Source organism: Mustela nigripes, chromosome 7 (assembly GCF_022355385.1).
Source record: "Mustela nigripes isolate SB6536 chromosome 7, MUSNIG.SB6536, whole genome shotgun sequence".
Taxonomy (NCBI): domain Eukaryota; kingdom Metazoa; phylum Chordata; class Mammalia; order Carnivora; family Mustelidae; genus Mustela; species Mustela nigripes.
The window spans coordinates 60351336-60377531 of NC_081563.1; the positions used below are offsets into that span (position 1 = coordinate 60351336).

Here is a 26196-nt window from a genome sequence, read left to right on the forward strand (position 1 = left end):
CTAAACAGACTGAAGTTAGAGTACTTATTGCTCAAGTAGGGACAATTTCTACAAGGACTAATTCAGGATAAAGCCTATTTTAATTTTGCCCCACAGTTCTTGAACTCAAAGTGATTTTAACCTAGGATTACCAAGGTAGGAAATCAAGTGGCATCTGCTGGGACCCTTATGCCAGTTTTCTTCTTCCCTGGTCCTTTTTCTACACTTGCCCTATTCCCATGGAGAATTCCTGGTTTAAGTTAAGCGTCCCTTGCAAAAATTTACAAAAACAAGTTAGCCCATCCCCAAATTAAAACAAAATAAAACAAACCAAAAAGCAGATAATATCCAATTAGGCAAGAAAGGGAGTGATTTATTTTCATACTTTCTTAGAGGTTATACAAACCGATACCATGTTTCTGGAGAACAATTTGGTAATATTTGTCAAAGTCTTAAAAACCATGTGTTCTACTTCCAGAAATTTATTCAAGGAAAGGCAACACTTCTCCTAGTTCCAGCCTTCTTCTTTCTGTTATCTCTGTAGGTCAGGCCAATAGGTCATTTTACTGTTCTTAGTGTGGGTCTGTATTCTCACAAAAAAATGTAATAAAAATATATCCCTTTGGTAATCAGATTATTTTAAAAATTACCGCTAAATATAACACACACACACACACACACACACACACACAAACATACCCTTTCTAAAATCACTTGTATTCCAAAGTATTTACTGTTAAATGTGGGACCACCTTCAGCGACCAGTTTTTTTTTTTTTACTCCTATTATTATGAAAAACTCAGTATACATGAACAGATTTTTCAATGACCTAGGGTTTGGGGGTTATAATAAAAAGCCCATATCCACTTCTGTGGCTATTAATTTTATAGGATGACCTCAACAGAGCTTCAAACCACAATGATTTCCTCTCCCTGTGAGCCCATGGATTGTTCTTTTAGGCTTTCACAGACCTTCACTGGATAGGTGAGTCAATACTAATAGGGTAGCTACCGTTCTTCCTTCCAATGACATCTGGAATCCCATTACATGATGGGATACTCTTCCTCCATTTTATAGCAGAAGACATTATCTAAATTCTCCTGGATCATATGACAGTAGCCCTGGAAACAGAAAGCAAGTTTTAATAGTTTTTAAGCCAAATTACATGCCTTCTCTGAATCTATTTACCATACTGTTTCAAGATGTTTTCTCAAGGGTCCACAGGGGCTACATTTAAGACCTTCTGGTCATTGTTTGCTAACTGCTGGTATGGTTTTAACCTGAGAGGAAGCCCATATTTTCAGCTTGGGTGTTGGAAGAGTTCCTAAAATGTCTGCAAACTGATTTAGGAGGAAATGTTTAACAGAAGAGAACTTAATTCTGCTCTAGAATAAACTCATTAGAACTGACATGTGGTGTAACCACTAACCACGGGAACTACATTTTAGGAACACATTATGTCTCAAAGGCCCCTGGAGTTTCTAAATATTATCAGTATCAGATGATAAAACCTGCTAAACAACAGCCATGGCCTCCATATACTAGTTGACAGCTTCCTCCTTATAGAACATTCTTGGGGTTTGGTATAACCTCTCTGAGGACCTAGTTTTTACACTAGTTTTCTTTTAATAAAATTTTAAAGTAATTTCTGCACTCACAACCCCAAGATCAAGAGTCACATGTTCTACTGACTGAGCCAGTCAGGTGTCCCAACATTAGTTTTCTTGAAGAGGTTTTATTTGATGACCCAAGTAAACCTTCCTGATGTAAAAGACCTCACATGAGCCCAACAGACATTTTCCCCTTCATACAAACATGACTTGAGGTAAGTGAAGGGAGTCTCTTTGTGACAAGGACCATTCAGTTCTAGTTTCCAGAAAAGCTCAAGCTTCTCAGTGGTTCAGATCAAACCAGACCCCCCCAGATTTAGTGAGAATGAATTCAAATGCCTGAATCAGTTCCAGGAGTATCGCAGGTTTTACCAGATCAGTAAACCTTTTCTAGGTTAAGCAGGCTCCTCTAAGCCTTGGATCAAGACACATGGCTTTTGGTCAGCCTTGTATTTATATGAATAAAATGTTTTGTACCCCCTTTTCTAATTCTTCTATGATTTATCATGTATAAATTCCTAAACTTCCTATTCCCGGAACAAACCACCATAGCAAGGGTTTCTAAAGTCCTACTGAATTCAAGTATCTAAAGATACAGTCCTGGAAGCCTTCTTTTTATTTTATTTTTTATTTTTATTTTTTATCAGTTAAAAAATACTTTATTAAAGATTTGGTAAAATTTTGAGGGAAAGAAGGCATACTGGTGGCAATTATATAGCCAATATAAAAAATTTTAAAACTGAACATCCCTAGTCTTAAAAGTTCTTTCATTTACCCAATCCCCAGAGGTTTTTACTTTTTTGTTCATTTTTAATTTTTAAAAATTTTAATTCTGGTATAGTTAACATACAGTGCTGTACTAGTTTCAGGTGTGTAATTAGTGATTCAACAATTCTCTACATTACTCAGGGCCCATCATAAGTGTACTCTTTTTTTTTTTTTTTAAGATTTTATTTATTTATTTGACAGAGAGTGATCACAAGTAGGCAGAAAGGCAGGTAGAGAGAGACGGGGAAGCGGGTTCCTTGCTGAGCAGAGAGCCCGATGCGAGGCTCGATCCCAGGACCCTGGGATCATGACCTGAGCCGAAGGCAGAGACTTTAATCCGATGAGCCACCCAGGCACCCTCCATAAGTGTACCCTTAATCCCCTTCACCTGTTTCACCCATTTTCCCACTCACTTCCTCTCTAGTAACCACCAGTTTGCTCTCCATATAGATAAGAGTCTGTTTTATTGGTTTGTCTTTTTTCTTTGTTTTGTTTCTTAAATTCCACATGAGTGAAATCATATGCTATTTGTTTTTCTCTGACTGACTTATTTCACCATTATACTCTATATTCTCATATTCTCCAAATATGTTGTTGCAAATGGCCAAGATTTCTTTCTTTTTTCTGGCTGAGTAATATCAGACACACACATGCACGCGCGCACACACACACACACACACACACACACACTTCTTTATCCATTCAGGTACTGATGAACATTTAAGTTGCTTCCATATCTTGACTATTGTAAATCATGCTGCTATAAACATAGGGGTGCATATATCTTTTGAAATTAGTTTTTTCATTTTCTTAGGGTAAATATCCAGTAGTGGAATTAATGGATCATATAGTAATTCTATTTTTATTTTTTTGAGGAACATCCATACTGTTTTTCATACTGGATGTTCCAGTTTGCATTCCCAACAACAATGCACAGGGGTTCTTTTTTCTCCATATCCTTGCCCATACTTATTGCTTCTTGTGTTTTTGACTTTATTCATTCGACAGGTGTGAGGTGATTATCTCATTGTAGTTTTGATTTGTATTTCTCTGATGATGAGTGATGCTGAGCATCTTTTCACATGTCTGTTGGTCATCTGGATGTTTTCTTTGGAGAAATGCCTGTTCACGTCTTCTGCCCAATTTTAATTGGATTATTTGGGGTTTTGAGGAATTGGGTTTTATCAGTTCTTTTTTTAAATTAACATATATTATTTGTTTCAGGAGTACAGATCTGTGATTCATCAGTCTTACACAATTCACAGTGCTCACCATAGCACATACCCTCCCCAATGTCCATCACCCAGCCACAAAAGCCTTATTTTTAAAATGCCTTTATGATGGGGCAGCTGGCTGGCTCGGTGACTGGAGCATGTGACTCTTGATCCTGGGGTTGTGAGTTCGAGCCCCACACTGGGTATAGAGATTACTTAAAAATAAAATCTTAAAATGAAATAAAATGCTCTTATGAGCATCTCTGCATGCTGAAGTACAAGCAGTACAACTTAAAATTTGAAGAGTGAATGAAAGGGAAAGAGAAAGAAATGCCAGAAAGCAAAGACAGATAAGATTTGAATTTGAGGATTTAATACTAATGGGGGAAAAGATTTTTTTAAAAAACAACAAAACAACAACAAAAAAACCCAGGTCACAGGGGGAGGGATCATGAACACCTTTGCTTCAACAACTCCCTCTTCAGCTAGGCTGGCTGCATCAGTGTGCTGATACTTTCTTCTACCTCTGAAAGCTTCTTTAGGAGTTGATTGACCTTGACTTCATCAAATTCCAAACACAGAAATTCAGATTCCTAGAAAACATAAAAGAATGTTTTTATGAGAGTCCCGCAAAATAGCCAAGGCTCTGGACCTGGCCTGACCCAGTTCCAAAGGTCCAGGGACCCCTACCTAGCAAGTCTGACTCAGGCTTCAATATCTAAATGATACATTAGCCAGCAAAGAAAATCACACATTTCTTTCCCTAAATAAAACTACTTTGATGAGGTGTTTCATAAATGGTAAAGAGGTATACAAATGTCAGGTGTTCTCACAATGAGGCATGTGAGAAACTCTTTTTGTCGGTCATTTGATCCCGTAACAATTTTTAAGGTAAGTACTTAAGTATTGCTATTACATGATGATGACACTAAGGCACAGAGAGATTAACCTGTATCACAAAATGAGAAAAAGGCAGAGTCAGACTGTGAACTCCCAGCTCCGGCTGACTCCAAAGTCCATCCTGTCTCTGTAGCACCCTAACAATGGAAGGAAGATTTGGACTGGGTCTGTGTTAGCCTGGTAATTGAGCTACCCTGGATTTAGTGGTTATACTAGAAATTTTAACAAGTTGTGACCAAGTTGCTTGGGAAACATCAACCAAATAACTGAAAGATAACCAGATCTTGAAATAGCATCAAACACTTCTGAGGCCTTTCCACTTGCTGCAAGCCAACTCTCCAAGATTTCCATCAGACACATTCCTTTCAAATACTGTTAGGATCAATCAATGCTAGATTAGGTAGATATCAAAGAAAAAGGCCTTTGAAGTGTGATGACAGAAATTTCATGTACAGTGAACAAGTGACAAAGGCAAACTATATGTATCCAAGAGTGATTATATTCAAGATTCTTAAGAATAATAATCATGTATTTTAAAGCAGTATGAATTCTCGGAGATCATATAATTCAACTACCTTGTTTTTTAGATAATGAAATTGAGGCCCCAGGCATTGTAAATGCCATGCCTACTGTCCCTCTGTTGATGGCAGAGCCACCACCAGATTCAATGCTCTTTTATATACATTTTCCTCTCTAAATGCATGATATTTCCAATCCTTATCCCCAAAGTGGCAGGTAGAAGGAAGACCAATATGCCTTTTCAGTGGGACCAAGTTACTCTGTCATTAGCTGGAAAAACTTTTAGATTTTGGAAAAGTACCCTTGCTGTTGCTAAGTTGCTATGCTGGAGTGTTTACTGATGGCACTGAACATACCACAGGAGAAACAAGTGCAGAGGGATGAAAGAAAGGGCCTCTCAGATGAAAACTTGCCAAAGAGTAGAAAAGGCTTTCCCTGACTACAGAGAACATTTTCCTCAAACATGTATTTGGAGAGGAGAGGGGTATAATATGTGAACTTAGAAAATGCCAAGTTTAGGGGCGCCTGGGTGGCTCAGTGGGTTAAGCCGCTGCCTTCGGCTCAGGTCATGATCTTAGGGTCCTGGGATCGAGTCCCGCATCGGGCTCTCTGCTCAGCGGGGAGCCTGCTTCCCTCTCTCTCTCTCTCTGCCTGCCTCTCCATCTACTTGTGATTTCTCTCTGTCAAATAAATAAATAAAATCTTTAAAAAAAAAAAAAAAGAAAATGCCAAGTTTAAAAAAGAAAAGAAAAGAAAGAAAAACTGCCAGGTTTTCACTTAGTTGAAGCAAAAACCAATTTAAAGAAAAGAAAGAGAGTCCTTGTGTCGACGAGCTGCAGGAGCGATCACCTCCTTTAAGAAAGAAGAACAAATTTATGGCAAATCAGATAATTCAGTTAGCTAAATTAAGAACAGGTATCAGATTAGAAAGCCTCAGTATTCTTTATTCAGTTTATCCTAACTTTAAAACATCTTTGAACATTTACCCTTTGAAACAATGATCTAGAGAAAACAATAATTACTAGTCTAACATATATATTTGGGAAATTGGCAGAAAATATGTAAACCATGTTTTACCTCAGTGAAAGTAACAGTAACAAATCACCTGGTTTTCCATTTATATGAAAAAGATTATCAAGGACTTCAATCACAGAGATAGGAATACCTGAGCAGAGTTCATTAATAAAAGCCAGGATCTTGGGGTGCCTGGGAGGCTCAGTGGTTTAAAGCCTTTGCCTTGGGGATGGAGAAGCATTTTTCATGCCAATGGGCCTGAAAAGAAGACTGGGGTAGCGATTCTCATATCAGATAAATTAGATTTTAAACTAAAGACTGTAGTCAGAGATACAGAAGGACACTACATAATCCTTCAAGGGACTATCCACCAAGATGATCTAACAACTGTAAATATCTATGCCCCCAATATGGGAGCAGCCAATTACATACGAAAACTGTTAATGAAGATAGTCATATTGATATGAATACACTAATCGTAGGAGATCTTAACACGCCTCTCTCAGAAATAGATCATTGAAGCAGAAAATCAATAAAGAAACAAGAGCATTGAATGACACATTGGAACAGATGGACCTCATAGATAAATACAGAACATTCCACCCTAAAACAACAAGATACTAAAAAACAAAAACAAAAACAAAAAAACCAACAACAAGATACTCATTCTTCTCAAGTGCACATGGAACCTTCTCAAGAATAGACCACATACTGGGTCACAAATCAGGACTCAACCGATACCAAAAGACTGAGATTATTCCCTGCATATTCTCAGATCACAATGCTTTGAAACTGAAGCTTAATCACAAGGAAAAGTTCAGAAGGAACTCAAACACTGGAAGCTAAAGACCACCTTGCTTAAGAATGCTTGGATCAACCAGGAGATCAAGGAAAAACTGAAACAATTCATGGAAACCGATGAGAATGAAGACACTTCGGTCCAAAACCTATGGGATACAGCAAAGGCAGTCCTAAGGGGGAAATAAATAGCCATCCAAGCCTCCCTCAAAAAAATTGAAAAATCCAGAACACAGCAGCTTTCTCTACACCTTAAAGAACTGGATAATCAACAACAAATCAAACCAACTCCATACATAAGAAGGGAAATCATCAAGATTAGAGCTGAGATCAGTGAGATAGAAACCAAAGATACAGTAGAATGTATCAATGAAACTAGAAGTTGGTTTTTTGAAAGAATCAATAAGATTGATAAGCCACTGGCCACACTAATCCAAAAGAAAATAGAGAAAGCCCAAATTCATAAAATTAGGAATGAAAAGGGAGAGATCACAACTAACACCAAGGAAGTAGAAACAATCATCAGAAGTTACTATCAACAGTTACATGCCAATAAGCTTAGCAACCTTGATGAATGGATGCATTCCTGGAAAACTATAAACTCCCAAAATTGAACCAGGAAGAAATCGACAACCTGAATAGACTGATATCTAGTAACGAGATTGAAGCAGTGACCAAAAAACCTCCCAAAAAACAAGAGCCCAGGACCTGATGGATTCCCTGGGGAATTCTACCAAACTTTCAAAGAAGAAATAACACCTCTTCTCCTGAAGCTGTTTCAAAAAATTGAAGCAGAAGGAAAATTTCCAGACTCTTTCTATGAAGCCAGCATTACCCTGATCCCTAAACTGGGCAAAGACCCTACCAAAAAGGAGAGTTTCAGACCAATATCACTGATGAAAATGGATGCTAAGATTCTCAACAAGATCTAGCAAACAGGATCCAACAGCACATTAAAAAGATTATCCACCATGACCAGGTGGGATTCATCCCTGGGCTACAAGGATGGTTCAACATTCACAAATCAATCAATGTGATAGAACAAATTAATAAGAGAAGAGAGAAGAACCACATGGTCCTCTCAATTGATGCAGAAAAAGCATTTGACAAAATCCAGCATCTGTTCCTGATTAAAACGCTTCAAAGTATAGGGATAGAGGGAACATTCCTGAACTTCATCAAGTCTATCTATGAAAGACCCACAGCAAATATCATCCTCAATGGGAAAAAGCTTGCAGCCTCCCGTTGAGATCAGGAACAAGACAAGGATGCCCACTTTTACCACTCTTGTTCAACATAGTATTAGAAGTCCTAGCAACAGCAATCAGACAACGAAGAGAAATAAAAGGTATCCAAATTGGCAATGAAGAAGTCGAACTCTCTCTCTTCACAGATGACACGATTCTTTATATGGAAAACCCAAAAGACTCCACCCGCAAACTACTAGAACTCATACAGCAATTCAGCAATGTGGCAGAATACAAAGTCAATGTGCAGAAATCAGTGGCTTTCTTATACACTTATAATGAAAATACAGAAAGGGAAATTAGAGAATTGATCCCATTTACTATAGCACCAAGAACCATAAGATACCCGGGAATAAACCTAACCAAAGAGGTAAAGGATCTGTACTTGAGGAACTACAGAACACTCATGAAGGAAATTGAAGAAGACACAAAAAGATGGAAGACCATTCCATGCTCTTGGATAGGAAGAATAAACATTGTTAAAAAGTCTATACTGCCTAGAACAATCTATACTTTTAATGCCATTCTGATCAAAATTCCACCAGTATTCTTCAAAGACCTGGAGCAAATAATCCAGAAATTTGTATGGAATCAGAAGAGAACCCGAATCGCTAAGGAAATGTTGAAAAACAAAAATAAAACTGGGGGCATCACGTTATCTGATTTCAAGCTTTATTACAAAGCTGTGGTCACCAAGACAGCATGGTACTGGCATAAAAACAGACACATAAACCAGTGGAACAGAGTAGAGAGCCCAGATATGGACCCTCAACTCTATGGTCAATTAATCTTCGACAAAACAGGAAAAAATATACAGTGGAAAAAAGACAGTCTCTTCAATAAATGGTGCTGGGAAAATTGGACAGCTATATGTAGAAGAATGAAACTCAACCATTCTCTTACACTGTACACGAAGATAAACTCAAAATGGATAAAAGACCTCAACGTGACACAGGAATCCATCAGAATCCTAGAGGAGAACATAGGCAGTAATCTCTTTGATATCAGCCACAGCAGCTTCTTTCAAGATAGTCTCCAAAGGCAAAGGAAACAAAAGTGAAAATAAACTTTTGGGACTTCATCAAAATCAAAAGCTTCTGCACAGCAAAGGAAACAGTCAAGAAAACAAAGGTGCAACCCATGGAATGGGAGAAGATATTTGCAAATGACAGTACAGACAAAAGGCTGATATCCAGGAACTATAACGAACTCCTCAAACTCAACACACACAAAACAGGCAATCATATAAAAAAATGGGCAGAAGATATGAACAGACACTTCTCCAATGAAGACATACAAATGGCTATCAGACACATGAAAAAATGTTCATCATCACTAGCCCTCAGGGAGATTAAAATTAAAACCACATTGAGATATCACCTTACAACAGTTAGAATGGCCAAAATTAACAAGACAGGAAAAAACATGTGTTGGAGGGGATGTGAAGAAAGGGGAACCCTCTTACACTATTGGTGGGAATGCAGGTTGGTGCAGCCTCTTTGGAGAACAGTGTGGAGATTCCTCAAGAAATTAAAAATAGAACTTCCCTATGACCCTGCAATTGCACTCCTGGGTATTTACCCCAAAGATACAGATGTCGTGAAAAGAAGGGCGATCTGTACCCCAATGTTTATAGCAGCAATGGCCACGGTCGCCAAACTATGGAAAGAACCAAGATGCCCTTCAACAGACGAATGGATAAGGAAAATGTGGTCCATATACACTGTGGAGTATTATGCCTCCATCAGAAAGGTTGAATACCCAACTTTTGTAGCAACATGGACGGGACTGGAAGAGATTATGCTGAGTGAAATAAGTCAAGCAGAGAGAGTCAATTATCATATGGTTTCACTTATTTGTGGAGCATAACAAATAGCATGGAGGACATGGGGAGTTAGAGAGGAGAAGGGAGTTGGGGGAAATTGGAAGGGGAGGTAAATCATGAGAGACTATGGACTCTGAAAAACAATCTGAGGGGTTTGAAGTGGCGGGGGGGTGGGAGGTTGGGGTACCAGGTGGTGGGTATTGTGGAAGGCACGGATTGCATGGAGCACTAGGTGTGGTGAAAAATAATGAATACTGTTATGCTGAAAATAAATAAATTTAATTAAAAAAAAAAAGCCTCTGCCTTTGGCTCAGGTCATGATCTCAGGGTCCTGGGATCAAGTGCCGCATCAGGCTCTCTGCTCATAGGGGAGCCTGGTTCCCTCTCTCTCTCTGCCTGCTTCTCTGCCTACTTGTGATCTGTCAAATAAATAAATAAAATCTTAAAAAAAAAAAAAAAAAAAAAGAAAGCCAGGATCTTTTCTGACTAGGGGTCATTACTTTTTACAGATTTCAGTACTCAAATTATCTTTGCTCAGACCTCTAAGTATCAGTGAAACTGTTTATTTATTTATTTTTAAATATTTATTTATTTGAGAGAGAGAGAGTCGGGGGAGGGTGCATAGGGAGAGAGAGAGCCCTAGGTAGACTCTGCACTGAGCACAGAGCCTGACATGGGGCTCAATCTTATGACCCTAAGTTCATTACCTGAGGTGAAACCAAGAGTTGGATGCTTCACTGATTGTGCCACCCAGGTACCTCTGAAGCTGTTTATTTTTAAGGGAAATCAACTATCAGAGAGACTAGCAGGCTAGAAAAACAGAGTCCAGAATTAAATTTTCCATCCACTCCCAACCTTCACTCTCTCCCCTTGAAACAATGCACCCTAACAATGATAGAAAGACATATGTAACCATTTATGACTCTTGAAGAAACAGCTTATTTGAAGCTATTAAACAGGGCTAGCTTTACCTAATTATACTATCAAAATATTTTATCAGGTATTCAGGAGCCTTTAAACTGGGGCTTAACACATGGGGCTCTATTCAGATTTTTGCATTTGGCTGGGGAACACTACAGAAAATACATCTAATGCACTTAAAGATATCTGTAGGAATGCAGATGATGCTTATCAAGCCAGAGACAAAGTATAAGAACAATTTGAAACATCTGATTTTTTTAAAGGTTTTTTTTTTTTTTTTAAAGTAATTTCTACACCCAAGAGGAAGCTTGAACTCATGACTCCATGATCAAGAGTCACATGCTCTTCCAACTGAGCCAGCCATGCACTCCTGAAACATCTGGGTTTTTTTCGCCCCAAACCATCCACCTGGGTCTGGGCCCAACTGGTTATAATAACAAGAAATGACAAGACTAAACTCCTGGATTTAAGTATCTGAGCCAAGAGTTAGAACGTGTTTTTTGTTTGTTTGTTTGTTTGTTTAAGATTTTATTTTTTCGACATGGAGAGAGAGAGAGACAGCAAGAGGGAGCATAAGCAGGGTGAGTGGCAGGCAGAGGGAGGGAGAAGGAGAAGCAGGCTCCCTGCTAAGCAGAGAACCGGATGCGATGCTAGGGGCTCAATCCCAGGAATCTGGAATCCCAACCTGAGCCCCAGGGAGACGCTTAACTGACTGAACTAACCAGGTGCCCCGAACCTGCTGCTTTTTTTTTTTTTTTTTTTTTTTTTTAAGATTTTATGTATTTCTTTGACAGAGAGAAATCACAAGTAGATGGAGAGGCAGGCAGAGAGAGAGAGGGAAGCAGGCTCCCTGCTGAGCAGAGAGCCTGACGTGGGACTCGATCCCAGGACCCTGAGATCATGACCTGAGCTGAAGGCAGCGGCTTAACCCACTGAGCCACCCAGGCGCCCGAACCTACTGCTTTTTAACAGAGTGTAGATACAGCATGTGGTGGAATCAAATCAGCAGATAAATAAGCAAGCACTTCATTAAGAATATGTAGTCTGTGAGCATGGGGGAGTACAGCAGTGTATTAAACTTGGGGTTTAAATAACTATTCTGGGGATAAAAATATATGTGTATAAAAAATAAAAAATTAATAAAAATAAATAAATAAATAAATTAATTAATTAAAAAAAAAAAAAAGTTGGTGCCTGGGTGGCTCAGTGGTTTAAAGCCTCTGCCTTCGGCTCAGGTCATGATCCCAGAGTCTTGGGATCGAGCTCCGCATCGAGATCTCTGCTTGGCAGGGATCCTGCTTCCTTCCACCTCTCTCTGCCTGCTTCTCTGCCTACTTGTGATCTCTGTCTGTCAAATAAATAAATAAAATCTTTAAAAATAAATAAATAAATAAATAAATAAATAACTATTCCAAATCAGAAAAGAAAGCAAAGGTAAAATACTAAAATATTCTCTCCAAGTGCAAAAGCCAAAAAGGTTATAAAATCTCAAGAGCTCTCAGAGGCCACCATCTCCAAACCAACAGAAAAACCAAAGCTACCCTTAATGACTTCAGAGAAAGATATCTCACAGGTTCCTAAGAAACTCCTTTCCCAGGTAACCACTCTAATACTCTTCAGGAAACTCTTTTTTTTTTCTTTTTTAAGATTTTACTTATTTATTTGACAGATCACAAGTAGGCAGAGAGAGAGGGGGGGAGTGTCCTATGCAGGGCTCAATCCCAAAACTCTGAGATCATGATTTAGGAGGAAGGCAGAGGCTTAACCCACTGAGCCACCCAGGCGCCCTTCTTCAGGAAACTCTTATTTGCCAAACCCAGATCTTTAGTGCTTTAGCTTAAACTCATTTCCTATCAGGGTCAGAGAATATAACTAATTATTAGTTTATATAATAATTGAAGGCTGTCATTCAGCAAGCGTTTGGTTTTCTCCATCCATATGCTAAAACTTCCTTGTGTATAATGTCTACTTTAATAATTTTGATATCTAGGCCCATAAGCATGACAAGAAATTCTTTGGCAAAACAATACTAGTCACAAAATGCTAAAATAAAATAAAAAGAATGACGACTTATCAACTACTTGAGTGGAACCATTTAGAATAATATTTATCAAAAGAAATAGAGTGGTGCCTGGTGGCACAGTTGGTAGAGCATGTGACTCAATTTTTTTTTTAAAGATATTTTTTTATTTATTTGACAGAGAGAGAGAGAGAGGTGTCACAAGTAGGCAGAGAGAGAGGGGGAAGCAGGCTCCCCGCTGAGCAGAGAGCCCGGTGTGGGGCTCGATCCCAGGACCCTGGGATCATGACCTGAGCCAAAGGCAGAGGCTTTAACCTAGTGAGCCACCCAGGTGCCCTGAGCATGTGACTCTTAATCTCAGTTGTGAGCTTAAGTCCTGCGTTGAGTGTAAAGTCTACTTAAAGAGTTTTGTTTTTAAACTTAAAAAATAATAAAAAATTTAAAAAATAGAAGTCCTATATCCAATTTTCTATATTATTATTATTTTCCATGCAAAACTGCCACAAAGCTTTATTCCTCAATTAACTGGTTGCATTCAGTATTGTAACACAACTTTGGCAAGTTCTACATGTTGCAGATTCTTTAAAAAGTACTAAAGTTAGGTGACAGAAGGTCAGAGTAGGAAAAGGTAACCTAGGATCTCCTAACCAAGGCTAAGCCTAACCTTTACCCATGAAGCCTATCCCTCTATTTAGGCTGTCCTTTCATAAACTTAAGTCAATCTCTGACCTGCACCTCTGTCACTCTGTCTTCCATGTTTAACAACCTGACAGAGAAAAAGAACATGCAGCAAAAGTCAAAACTGGCAATGGTTTCTTTAAAAGCAATTATATAATAATTGTTAATATAGATATCTATAATGAAGATACCCATAATTCATGTGGCTTTTTCAGAATTATATTGATACGTCTCCCAATTCTTTTAGTACACCCTGATAGAGCTTTTTTGTAGCAAACGATCTTTCACGTTCCTTCTCAGGGAACCATTTATCCAAAACTAAAATTTTATAGTTCTGTAAAAACTGTGACTATTCTCCACTTCTCTTTCTTATCCATTTCTCTACCTTGTGTCATGTCCTATAGGGCTGATCTCTAAGACTATGTCACTTCCTTATTCTTACAGCTGGGTTCTAGCAAGAGGAAAGAGGTCAGGGTATTTATTCCCCAAATCCCAATTCCTGCTCCTCTGATATTTCCCATACGTACTATGTGCAGGTATTGTTTCTTCATTTCCTACTTTACTTTCTGGCCTCAATCACTGTTTTCAGTATAAACACAAAGATGAGTCTTTTCAGAATGCGGAAGTACGTATCACTGAACACAAACTCCAAAGATTAGCAGAGCGAGGATTTTCATCATGCCTAAATTGATAGGAAGGCTGACCTGCAAGTGCTTATTATCCGAAACCAATATCTGGTTTTCTTCTACTATCATTGTATTGAAATTCTGTACAGCAGCACTTTGATATTAAGGAAGAATAACAACAACAGCAACAACAGCAGCAACAACAACCATGGAAGATCATATTTCATTAAGAATATGCATCAAGGGGGGCGTCTGGGTGGCTCAGTGGGTTAAAGCCTCGGTCCTGGGATCGAGCCCCGCACATCGGGCTCTCTGCTCAGCAGGGAGCCTGCTTTCCTTCCTCTCTCTCTGCCTACTTGTGACCTCTGTCTGTCAAATAAATTAAAAAAAAAAAAAAAAAGAATTTGCATCAAGGATCCTGATTTCAGAAACATGGGCTCATCTCTACAACCTGCTCTTATACCCAATATCTAAAGTAATGGATAGTTTACGCTGCACCTTAAAACAGTACTTCAAAAAACAAAATTTGTGATTCATAATCTCTTTTTAAAGCTTGTAGTTTATAATTTTTTATTTTTCATTTTTACAAAATTTAAAAAGATTTTGTTTTTTATTTATTTGAGAGAGAAAGAGAGAAAGAATGAGAAAGCATGGTGGGGGGAGCAGAGGGAGAGGGACCCGCAGATTCTGGGCTGGGCACAGAGTGTGACGCAGGACCCTGAAATCATGGCCTGAGCTAAAATCAAGAGTCAGATGATTAATTCACTGGGCCACCCAGGCGCCCTATAATCCTTTTTTTTTTAAACAAAAATTGTTAGCAATACATATTACAAACAATGGTCCCTACTCAGACCATTTTTGTCCTGAGCAAATCCTCATTTCAAATACAAAAGCTGACGAGTTCTACAGCTACTGTGTAAAGGGCTTGCTAACACAATTTTCAAAATGGAAAAAAAAAAATCACAAAGCAAATCATCCTACTGGGGATGAAAAAAGATGAAAATTAGACTCTTTGTGAGGATAAGACTGAAATTTAATGACAGAGCAACTAAAAAGAGCACCAGAAACTCAGAGCACCAAAACTCAATAACGTGTCCCTAATACATAATACGCAATGGGACTAAGCTAATGGGACTAAGAAAGGGTCTGGGTCTTCAAGAACCAAGAATCCACTCTAATAAATGAAATGGCACACTGCCTCAGCACATACCAGGTGCTTTCCATGCCAGGGCAGCTTCTAGAGGAAGTGCTTATCCATATTCACACAATCTCCTAGAAGAGGACAGAGTATTACCAGTGTATTATAGAAGCATTAACCATCACTGGACAATAATTACTGAGTTTTCTGGAGTTGTCATTCAGGTATTTCAAAGGACTTTTGTGAGGACAACCTGACAACTCCCATTAATTCTTATCATATTAAGAAAATATGGGGACACCTGGGTGGCTCAGTTGGTTAAGCTGCTGCTTTCAGCTCAGGTCATGATCCCAGAGTCCTGGGATTGAGTCCCACATCGGGCTCCTTGTCCAGCGGGGAGCCTGCTTCTCTTCCTGCCTCTGCCTGCCACTCTGCCTGCTTGTGCTCGCTCTGACAAATAAATAAATAAATAAAATCTTTAAAAAAGAAAGAAAGAAAGAAAGAAAGAAAGAAAGAAAGAAAGAACGAACATGGGAACTTTTCATTTCTAACTCACAACTCAAGGGAGAAAAGAGACATTGAGTATAAAGGAAGTTGCAGATTTACCATGGACTGAAGTTACATGTAAGGCAACTCTTAACTTTAACTTTCTATACACAGGTTTTCTATAAAGTGACAACATTTTAAAATATAACAATTTCAGGAGTGCCTGGGTGGCACAGGTGGCTAAGTGTCAGACTCGTGATTTCAACTCGGGTTGTAATCTCAGGGTCATGAGATTGAGCCCCATGTCAGGCTCCACATGGAGTCTGCTTCGCTGTGCTCTTTCGAAAATAAATAAATAGATCTTATATTTCAGATCTTAAACATTCAGAGACCTATTATCTGGGTCTCTGCTACTTTACTTCTTCCTCCTTGTTTTGGTCCATCTTTTAACTATTTCCACAAGATGGAAAAATGAAGTGAAATTTAAACTGGTTAATCTGACTAAATCATAGCAGCTCTATAAAAAGTTCTATAGACAAGGAGATTAGAACTTTTGGGAGGAACTTTAATTGTACCTTCATATGACAACTTTTGAAAACTATACCCATATAGTACAATTTAAGACAGAAAGATCTATTTGCCCAATTTATTTATTTTTAAATTGAAGTATGGCTGACACACAGTAATACACGTTTCAGGTGTATAATACTTTAACATTCATATACATTAAGAAATGCTCACCATCAAACACCATACAATGTTATTATAGTATCATTGACTATATTCCCTATGCAGTACTTTATATCCCATGACTGACGGACTTTATCTGTACCTCCTAATTCCCTTCACTTATTTTGCCTATCCCCATCATCCCAGCAAACACCAGTTTGTTCTCTATATTTATGACTGTTTCTGCTTTTTTTCAGATTCCACATATATTGAAATCATACAGTATTTGTCTTCTTTGACTTAATTAATTTAGCATAATACTCTCTATATGTTGATCCACATTATCACAAATGGCAAATGGCAAAATTTCATTCTTTTTTATGGCTGAGTAGTATTTGATGTATATATATCAGGTGTCTGTCATCTTCTTTATCCATTCATCTATTTATAGATACTTAGGTTGCTTACAAATCTTGGCTTATTGCAAATAATCCTGCAATAAACATAGGAGTGCATAGATCTTTACGAATTAGTGTTTTCATTTTCTTTTGGTAAATATCCAGAAGTGGAAATACTGGGTCATATGGTATTATTAAATTATTTTTAATTTCTTCAGGAAGCTCCATACTGTTTTCCATAGTGGTCATACCAATTTACATTCCCATCAACAGTGTACATGGGTTCCTCTTTCTCCAGATCCTTGCCAACACTTATTTCTTTTTAATTTTATTTGTTTCTTTATTTAAAAAAAAATTTTTTTTTAGATTTTATATATTTATTTGAGAGAGAGAGAGAGAGACAGCATGAGAGGAGAGAGGTCAGCGGAGAAGCTGACTCCCTGCCGAGCAGGGAGCCTGACACAGGACTCAATCCCGGGACTCCAGGATTATGACCTGAGCTGAAGGCAGTTGCTTAACCAACTGAGCCACCGAGGCGCCCCTGTTTGTTTATTTTAAAGGAGGCTCCAGTTTGTTTTGTGAGATTAAGAGTCACTTATGGTTTGTCTCCCTCCCAATCCCATCTTGTTTCATTTATTCTTCTCCTACCCCCTTAAGCCCCCATGTTGCATCACCACTTCCTCATATCAGGGAGATCATATGATGGGGGGGAGGGGGTTTGGGAGAAGGTGGTGGGATTATGGACATTGGGGAGGGTATGTGCTTTGGTGAGTGCTGTGAAGTGTGTAAACCTGGTGATTCACAGACCTGTACCCCTGGGGATAAAAATATATGTTTATAAAAAATAAAAAATTAAAAATATATATATATAAAGGAGGCTCCATGCCCAATGTGGGGTCCTAACTCATGACCCTGAGATTAAGAGTCCCATGCTCTACTAAGACAGCCAGGTCCCCTTCTTGCCTTTTTTATTTTAGCCATTCTGACAGGTGTGAAATGATAACTCACTGTGGTTCTGATTTGCATTTTCCTGATGACTACTGATGTCGAGTATCTTTTCATGCGTCTGTTGGCCATCTGTATGTCTTCTTTGAAAAATGTCTATTCACCTCAGAAAGATCTTATTTCCAGATATGTCCCTTCCTTTAGTAGGACAACTGTTCTCAGCCCAGATAATGTCTTTAGAACATAAACACTCTCAAGGAGAGGTAATACAAAAAGTCATTAACACCTTTCTATTACTTAAATCATAAAATTTACTTTCTTCCAGGAAGAATGAATCCAAGTAGCCTGCCTTTAAACTCAGGATGCCTGGCATTTCAGAGAGGAGGATGGGATGGGGTGTATATAGGTAGGACACAAAACACAAAAGAACTAGGAAAATACCAAAGGCAAACCGTTCTCTTTACTCAGTAATCCACATCAGATACTTAGATCCATAGATGTGGCATCTTAAACTACTCAGGTCCCTGACCCATATTCTCTAATGTCTTTCTAATCGTTTGATCACCAAGGTTGCTAAGCATCAAGAAAACCTAGGGAATTTTATAAAGGGGGCATTGGTAAGGTAATCCTCAATGAACCAAAGTTGAATTTATACACACATAAACACATACACATCCTTCTGCTGCTCTGCTTTCTCTTTTATCTGCAGGCTCAGGGCCTGTGAACCAACAAGGCAATGAGATTCTAAAAACACTGTCCATTCAAAGTTATTTGAATTTCTAAAAAGACCAAAAGTGTCAAGAACAGGACCCCGCAATTCTTTTGGTTTAAGATTTCTTAGCTGGAAAAAGTAGAGCCATGCTTTAGGAGGAAACTATACATGCCTGTCCTGCCAATATGTTGTCAAAGGGAACATGTATTTCGGCCCAAACAACCCTGACTTGTTTCTGGAAGGGAGAAAATAGTCTGACCTTGCAAGAATGAGTGGTTCTGTCCTTGGCTGAATTATGTACTGCTAACCCAGGACTATCACTATTCTTTTTCCTTTAGAGATTTTAAAGCAGCCTGACATATTCTGCTTCCCATTACAGGTCAGTGGATATAATGAAAGGTAATAGTACCATTGATCTCCAATTTACCACTACAAAAAAAACAAGAAACCTGGAGACTAGCACCAGACTAGGCCAGAATTCCTATCTCTTTGATTCAATCCACTGCTTGCTAATACCCACAACTGATTCTGAATTCAGACATTTTCAAGGCCAACCACTGTATATTTAACAGTGTAGAATGGGAAATAATTAAAGATATATGATTTGAGGGGCACCTGAGTGGCTCAGTGGGTAAAAGCCTCTGCCTTCTGCCCAGGTCATGATCTCAGGGTCCTGGGATCGAGCCCCGCATCGGGCTCTCTGCTCAGCACGAAGCCTGCTTCCTCCTCTCTCTCTCTCTCTGTCTGCCTCTCCACCTACTTGTGTTCTCTGTCTCTCAAATAAATAAATAAAATCTTAAAAAAAAAGATATATGATTTTGTACTGATTTACATAAGCACCAGGACTTAAGCATTTACAAAGACTATTTTTAGAGCATACAACAAAAGGAAATAAAATGAAACTGAGTTATATAAACACTAAAAGCTCAATACAATGAGATCATTGGCTGATTTCTACCTTTTTCAAAACATTGTGTTCCAGTTCACTTTATAACTTTTTTTATATTTGGCAGGATTTAATGTTTAGTTTTTAAGATTTTCTGTATTTTGAAAAACTTTCGGTGAAAAAATATTTGGATAAAAAGACTATTTGTAGGTGCTCTGGTTTGATTTGCAAGAAGTCATACTGGCTTTTGGCTAAGTAGAACTAGTTCCCAAGTGACAATGGACAAAGAACCTGAGGAACAACTGGTAAACAAGTGAAAATGCAAATCATACTGAAGCATAAAGAAATTTCACATAAGGGCCGCCTGGTTGGCTCAGTGGGTTAAGCCTCTGCCTTTGGCTCAGGTCATGATCTCAGGGTCCTGGGATTGAGCCCCACACAGGGCTCTCTGCTCGCCAGGGAGCCTGCTTCCCTCTCTTTCTGCCTACTTGTGATTTCTCTCTCTGTCAAATAAATAAATAATATCTTTAAAAAAAAAAAGAAATTTCACTTAAATCTTAGAGAAAACAAATTGACAAAACTCTTAACACATGAGAAAGAAAGTGTTGCTAATATTAATTTGAAGTTCGAACTGGGGCTCCCTCATCATTCCTAATGAGATACATTCCAGAGCAAACTCATCTGCAAACAACTCTGACAAACTGAAATATATTTACATGAAAGGAATAAAAAAGATTAAAAACAAAACAAAACTCAACCCGAGCCGCTTGTTTAGGTAATACCATTAGGCAGGCAGAAACAAAGTATGTAATGGCACTTGTTTTTTAAGGGGTTCTTGATAATCTACAGATTAAGATGGGGGAAACACCTTAATATACCTACCCATTAAAAAGACCAGAGTACAGCAATGAATGACAAACTCTTGGGCAAGGGAGGAAGACAGAAGTAAAACTAATCAAACCCATTCTGGGACTGCAGATTTTCTCCAGCCAGAGGCATCATCAACTTGCTCTGCCAACAGCACCATCTATGTCCTAGCTGTCTCAATGTGGTTTCTTTTAAGTCATTCATGACAGCACAATTATACAGAAATAGGCATAGTTAAAAAGTAAGCATCTCCCTTTACTCTTCTCTTGAGAAAGCAAAACTATGTAAAGAGGGTAAAGGATGAAATGACTAAGGGTAGGAGAGCTTTCAGATTCAGAAAATGCTGATTTGGGGAGAAAAAGTTTTGGAAACATTTTTTTATTTTTGTCAAGTTTGTGGGGAAAGGTAATTAATTTTGTTGGGTTTCCAACAAACTCCAAATACAGTTACATTCTAAGGCTTTGGGGGTTGGGACTTTAATATGAATTGGCAGGGGACACAATTCAGCCCATAATTATCACAACAGCTTAGAGGGTCGCATTTACCAGGCATTATGTGTTTTTGGTTGATGATCTCACACATAATTCTAGGCTTGCTGTTCTTATTATACAGAAAGAAATTTATAATATTCCAGAAACACACACACATACATGCACACACGCTATCTGCTGATTACTCAGGTCTGCCAGCCTAGTTTGGCAGAAGCCTCATCTGGCTTCATCCTCACTGAACTCAATTTTGAAATGTGATTTAATCTGTGGGGGCTGACAGGATAAAAGCTGCCAGGAAGGGGATTGGAAAATGGTACAAAAGAAATCTTTGCTAATCCTCGCGAGATCCTATGAAATACTTTGCCATGCTGTGTCCCAAAGTCCAGGCCTGAAGACTGACTCAGAATCTGGCACACCATTCCGTGAGAGAATATGGGGATGAGAAGAAGAAAGGATTTGCAGTCAGTGCATGAAGTTAGTCACTAGCCTTTTTAGCTCAAATAATTTACTGCAAACTTCTGAAGTGGCAGGAAGAGAGGAGATTGCATCTTTATTACCTAGGGTTGCATTCTGACATCACTTAGGTTGCTGGGGCCTTTGTTCATATACAACAATCATCCCTCACACTAACACAGTGCTTTACAGTTTAGAAAGCCCTTTTGTATGAATGACCTCATCTGATCCTTAGAGCAGTCCTATTAACTAGGAAGAAACCAAGCCAGAGTTAAGGTACGTGGAAGAACTATGGAAGTGAAGACAGATCTTATCTATCTGATCCAGATCTTTTCAGCTATATCCAGCAAAAGACTTCATCAGATGATGCAATGGATTTTATGGGCTTTGATATACTTCTGGTCCAATCTGTGGAGGAAAAGAAAGAAAGGCCTCATTTTCTTAAAATTGCCCAGAGTTCTAAAAACTAGAGATTGGAGTTCAGTCCTCTGCAAAAGACAGAACAGGCAGTCAGGTCCTAACTGGCATAGAAATAGATTTTCTTACTTGGTCACCATTTATTCAGTAGACTCTGGAAACAGTAGAGGAAATAGAAAAGTTTGAGGAGATTGAGAGGATCATCTCTGGACTCTGGGGAAAAACGAAATGCCAAAAAGTGAAATGCCACAACTGAAAAGAAATTAGCCTGGAAGACAGGAGTAGGGGAAATTTCAAGAAAAGTGCAACAAATCTGAAAACATTAGCAAATTCAGGGGGTTACAGAAATTATACTAATGATAATAGCAAGGATAACTATCAGTGGCTAACATATATTGAACATATACAAAATGTCATGCACTGCATACTAAGTGCTTAACATGCATCATTTCATGTTGGTAAGGATAATTTTACCCCATTTTACAGATGAGGAAAGTAAGGAAAGATGAAAAAGTTGTTTATTGCAGCCATGTGAGGAGCAAGTGGCAGAGCCGGTTTTAACCCAGGTCTGTCTGGCTTCAGAGTCTGAGCACTTAACCATTTTGCAATCCTGACTCACATTTGTATATAGGATAAACACCATCATTAATAGTCACTAAGTACCTGCATGTGAAGGTTATTCTGGGATTCAGTTAACTTTAATAAAGACTCAAAGGAAACCTGAGTGTTGACTGCATGATAGCCCAAAATCAATCTAAAATGGCCTGTAAAAACATCTGGATAGACAATGTGCACATCCTAGCCACCATGGAAGATTGCTAGTGTTTTATAAGTGTAACGGGATGGCAGCATAGTTGAATTAATATATGCATGAGATCTGGGAAGAGAATCATATTACAAAGAGACTAAGTTTTTATTCCCCCTCTTTCTGTGAGGAGAAGGTTGTGGGAGGGGAGGGCATTCAGTTTTACATACAGCTACACCTCCCCATCAACAGGAAAGGCAGAAGCAATGTTTACCTTAGTCAACTGACTAATACGTGGAACTTTTTTTTTTTTTAAGTGGGCTCCATGCTGGGCAATGCAGGTCTTGAACTCAGGATCCTGAGATCAAGACCTGAGCTGAGATCAAGTAGGTTGCTTTACTGACGGAGCCACCCAGACGCCCCTGTGTGAACTTCTTAAGATTGCTCCCAAATCATAGTAGGAACAAAACTCCTGTTTAAACTTGATGTTCTTTCCATTTATAATCAGAAGGAATTCTCCTTTCTGCCTTGCTAACCCAAGAACACCATATTATTCATCTTGAAAAAAAAGTCACGCCAACATACATAGATTATGGAATGCAAAAAGATAAATATGATCATTTCATGTTATACATCTGAAACGTCAATTATATCTTACGTTTTTAAAAAAAGAGTGAAAAAATATAAGTAATCCAATTATGAATTCAAATTTTAAACATCCTTCATATTTGGCCGATAGCTATTCTCTGGCCAAGCCAAGAGTAACTAGGACTGGGTGGTGTGAAGGTTAAAAGAGCCCTTGATAAAATGCCCCAAATAGCAATAGTTCACTCATGCATAATCAAGGCTTGATGATTATCACCTAAAACAGAAAGACAGTGTAGGCAGCATATACACTGTTATAAATAAAAATAAACAAACATAAATGATTTGTAAAAGCAAATAATGCTTACTCTACTTTGCAGTCTATCCTTTCATTAGAGAGAATATATTTGCCACTCTATCTAAGATTATATCTAAACAAAACGGAAATATGAACTATCAGAGGTCAAAAGAAATTGTATAAAAATATTAGTTAAGAGCAAATAACTACCTGTACCCCTCAAACAAATAATACATTATATGTTAATTAAAAAAAAAAGAGCAATAACTATTTTGAAGAAAAGTAAGGTATGTCCCCAATGGAAGTATAAGAAAAACATTTTGACAGTATGACATATATTTCCTCAATGAAATAACAGTCCATGTTTATTTCCTCAACTTGGTTTGCCAAGTTTTTGGCCAACAAAGGAAACATAAATAGAGAAGAATATGGTACCAAATCGCTGGCTGTGATTCCTTTATTGGGATTCCTGGTTTCTGAAGCATTTTAGCTTCCTTTGTAAAATGTAAGGTGATGTAGAAATGCTGGGGTTTTAAGCAACAGTCAAGAAGGAATTCCTGAGATGTCTTCAGTACAAAGAAATGGTTTTGTTAAAGCATGGGGACAGGACCTACAGGCAGAAAGAGCTATACTAGGCTTGTGATGGATGACTGATTATATGCTTTCAAGTTGGGAGGAGGCTAGGAACAGCGTAAGTCTCTAAGGAATTTTGAAGGTGAGGTTTCCAGGACCTTGAAGGGGCTAGGTATTGTTAGGAAAAGATCATTTATTACTGTACAGAAATCCTCAGTCATGAGACCTTTCAGATGTCTATCAGTGGACCATACGCTTGAAGGCTGGTTGCTAACATGTATCTTGTGGGGTAGAGATAAAGAGAGTTTCCAAAGGAATTTTTATATGTTAAAGAAGACTTACAGGATCCTGGAGGTTGGGATAATGTTAAGCTAAGATTGCCTTTTGCCTCAAGCATAGGATCAACATGGAGGCAGCTGAGCTCCCAGAGGATGGTCACTCTACCTATTTTAAAGACTTGTCGTCAATGGGCTGTAGGCAGTAAGGAAATTTAATTTTTTCTTTTGTCTTTATTTCCTGTATCACAAGGCATTTCAAGTGTACACAAATTTGGCAAAAATATGACTCTCTTACACTCCTTTCCCAAATTCACCATTTGTTCAACTTGCCACATTCACTTTGTCATTCTGTCTCTCTCACAAGGATGTAGAGGATGTTAAAGTAGAGGATGCCACCTCTTTCATTCCTAAAACTTTAGTGCATACTTCCTAAAGACAAGGGCATTTTCAGGGCACCTAGGTAGCTCAATCAGTTAAGGGTCTGACTTGGTTTTGGCTCAGGTCATGATCTCAGGGTCAGATCAAGCACCACATGGGGGCTCTGTGCTCAGTGTGCAGTCTGCCTGAGATTCTCTCCCTCCCTACCTCCCTTTCTGTCCCTCCCCCAGCTCATGCTGGCTCTCTCCAAAATAAATAAGTAAATAAAATAAAATCTTTAAAGAAAAATCACAAGGGCATTTTCTTACATAACCATGGTTATATGATAATGATAAATGCTACTATCTTTTAGCAAATGCCCCAATGGTGCCCTTTATAAAGTTGGGTTTTTTATTCCCTCTTCCCAAATCAAATTCACATGACTATATTTAGATGTCATGCATCTTTAGTCTCCTTTAAGCTGGAATAACTTCTCAGTCAGCCTTTCTTGTGTTTCTTGATGCTGGCATTTTTGAAAAGTATAAGCTATTTTACAGAAGGTCAATTTGGGTTTGTCTGATGTTTCCTCATGATGAGATTCCATGTATGAGAGAATGTCAATCTACTTACTAAGAACCTACCCCCAACAATTAGTGGACATGGTCTTTGAAGTCATACAAACTTAAATGCAAATGTAAATCAATAACCACTTTCTAGCTGTGTGGCTGGCTAGTTTAAAGCTTTCTATTCTGTAAAATAGTGATTTTAACGGATTTAAATGGTAAGACTGTTGTGAAGATTTTTAATGAGATAATGCATCTAAATCAATTTAACACAGTTTTGGGGTGGGTGTAAAATTATTTTATACCTCTCTTGATTTTACCGCATTATCTTACACCTAGCAACAATGAAATAAAATTGATTAAGCAGCATCTCTATTTACTTTCTCAAAGAGAAAAAGTACTATACTCTGACCATTCTGTCTATAGTAATCTAGTCTGGCTAAAGTACTTCAGTGCCAGCCTAAAACTGGCAGCAGCATCTCAGCTGTTTGGATGCTCCTAGAGGTTGCTTCCAGGTATCTTGCTGCTGCCTGTCCTAGCCCAGGGAGTACACAAGCACTGGCTAGGAGAAGAACACCAGAAGTACTACACAGAGCACATTCCTTCCTGCCGAGACCAGGACGTGGGCCAGTGGAGCGGAGTGGAAGAGTATGACAAAGGCACTGAACATGAAGACTCCAGGACAGGGCTGCCAAGAACATGAACTTGTTTAGGGGACTGATAAGGAGTACTCTGACTAAAATCTGAGTCAGGAGCAAACTCTGTCCTTCCTGTCAATCCAAAGAAAGAAGAGGGAATACCCATGTCAAGCAATTTTCTTAAAGTCAAATTGAGAGTTTATTTTAATATTCAGCAACAACACTGAAAAAAATGAGGATGTCCACAATTCATTTCCATAAATCCCTTGCCCCTTTGGACGGGCAAGGGAGCTAGTGTGTACAGCATTTTCAATCTACTGTTTTAGTATGATAATCTCATTCTCCATACCTTCTCTTAGAAAACACCAATAAAATTATTCTATTTATGCTAATTCAGTACTGTATGCCACAGGTTAAAACAAAACAAAACCAAAAAGGATTATAACAACTGCACCAGTTCTAAGTATAGAAGTACTAACTCACTTTGGAGATTTGGAATCTAATTTAACTTGGGTTTTTCTATGTTATTAACTCCAATGTTCCAGCATTTTTCTGTTTTACCCTTTTCCACCAATTAG

At 38.4% G+C, this 26196-nt stretch overlaps 1 protein-coding gene across 2 annotated transcripts in view; it reads right to left on the reverse strand.

Moving 5' to 3' along the window:
- Positions 1 to 3922: 3922 nt before the first annotated feature.
- COMMD1 (copper metabolism domain containing 1) overlaps positions 3923 to 26196 on the reverse strand; it is a 209147-nt gene continuing 186873 nt past the window's right edge. For both annotated transcript variants that reach the window (XM_059406002.1, XM_059406003.1), the window contains one exon: positions 3923 to 4164. In XM_059406002.1, coding sequence (XP_059261985.1) covers positions 4057 to 4164 — 108 coding nt within the window. In that variant the 3' untranslated portion in view covers positions 3923 to 4056. The remainder of the gene's footprint in view (positions 4165 to 26196) is intronic.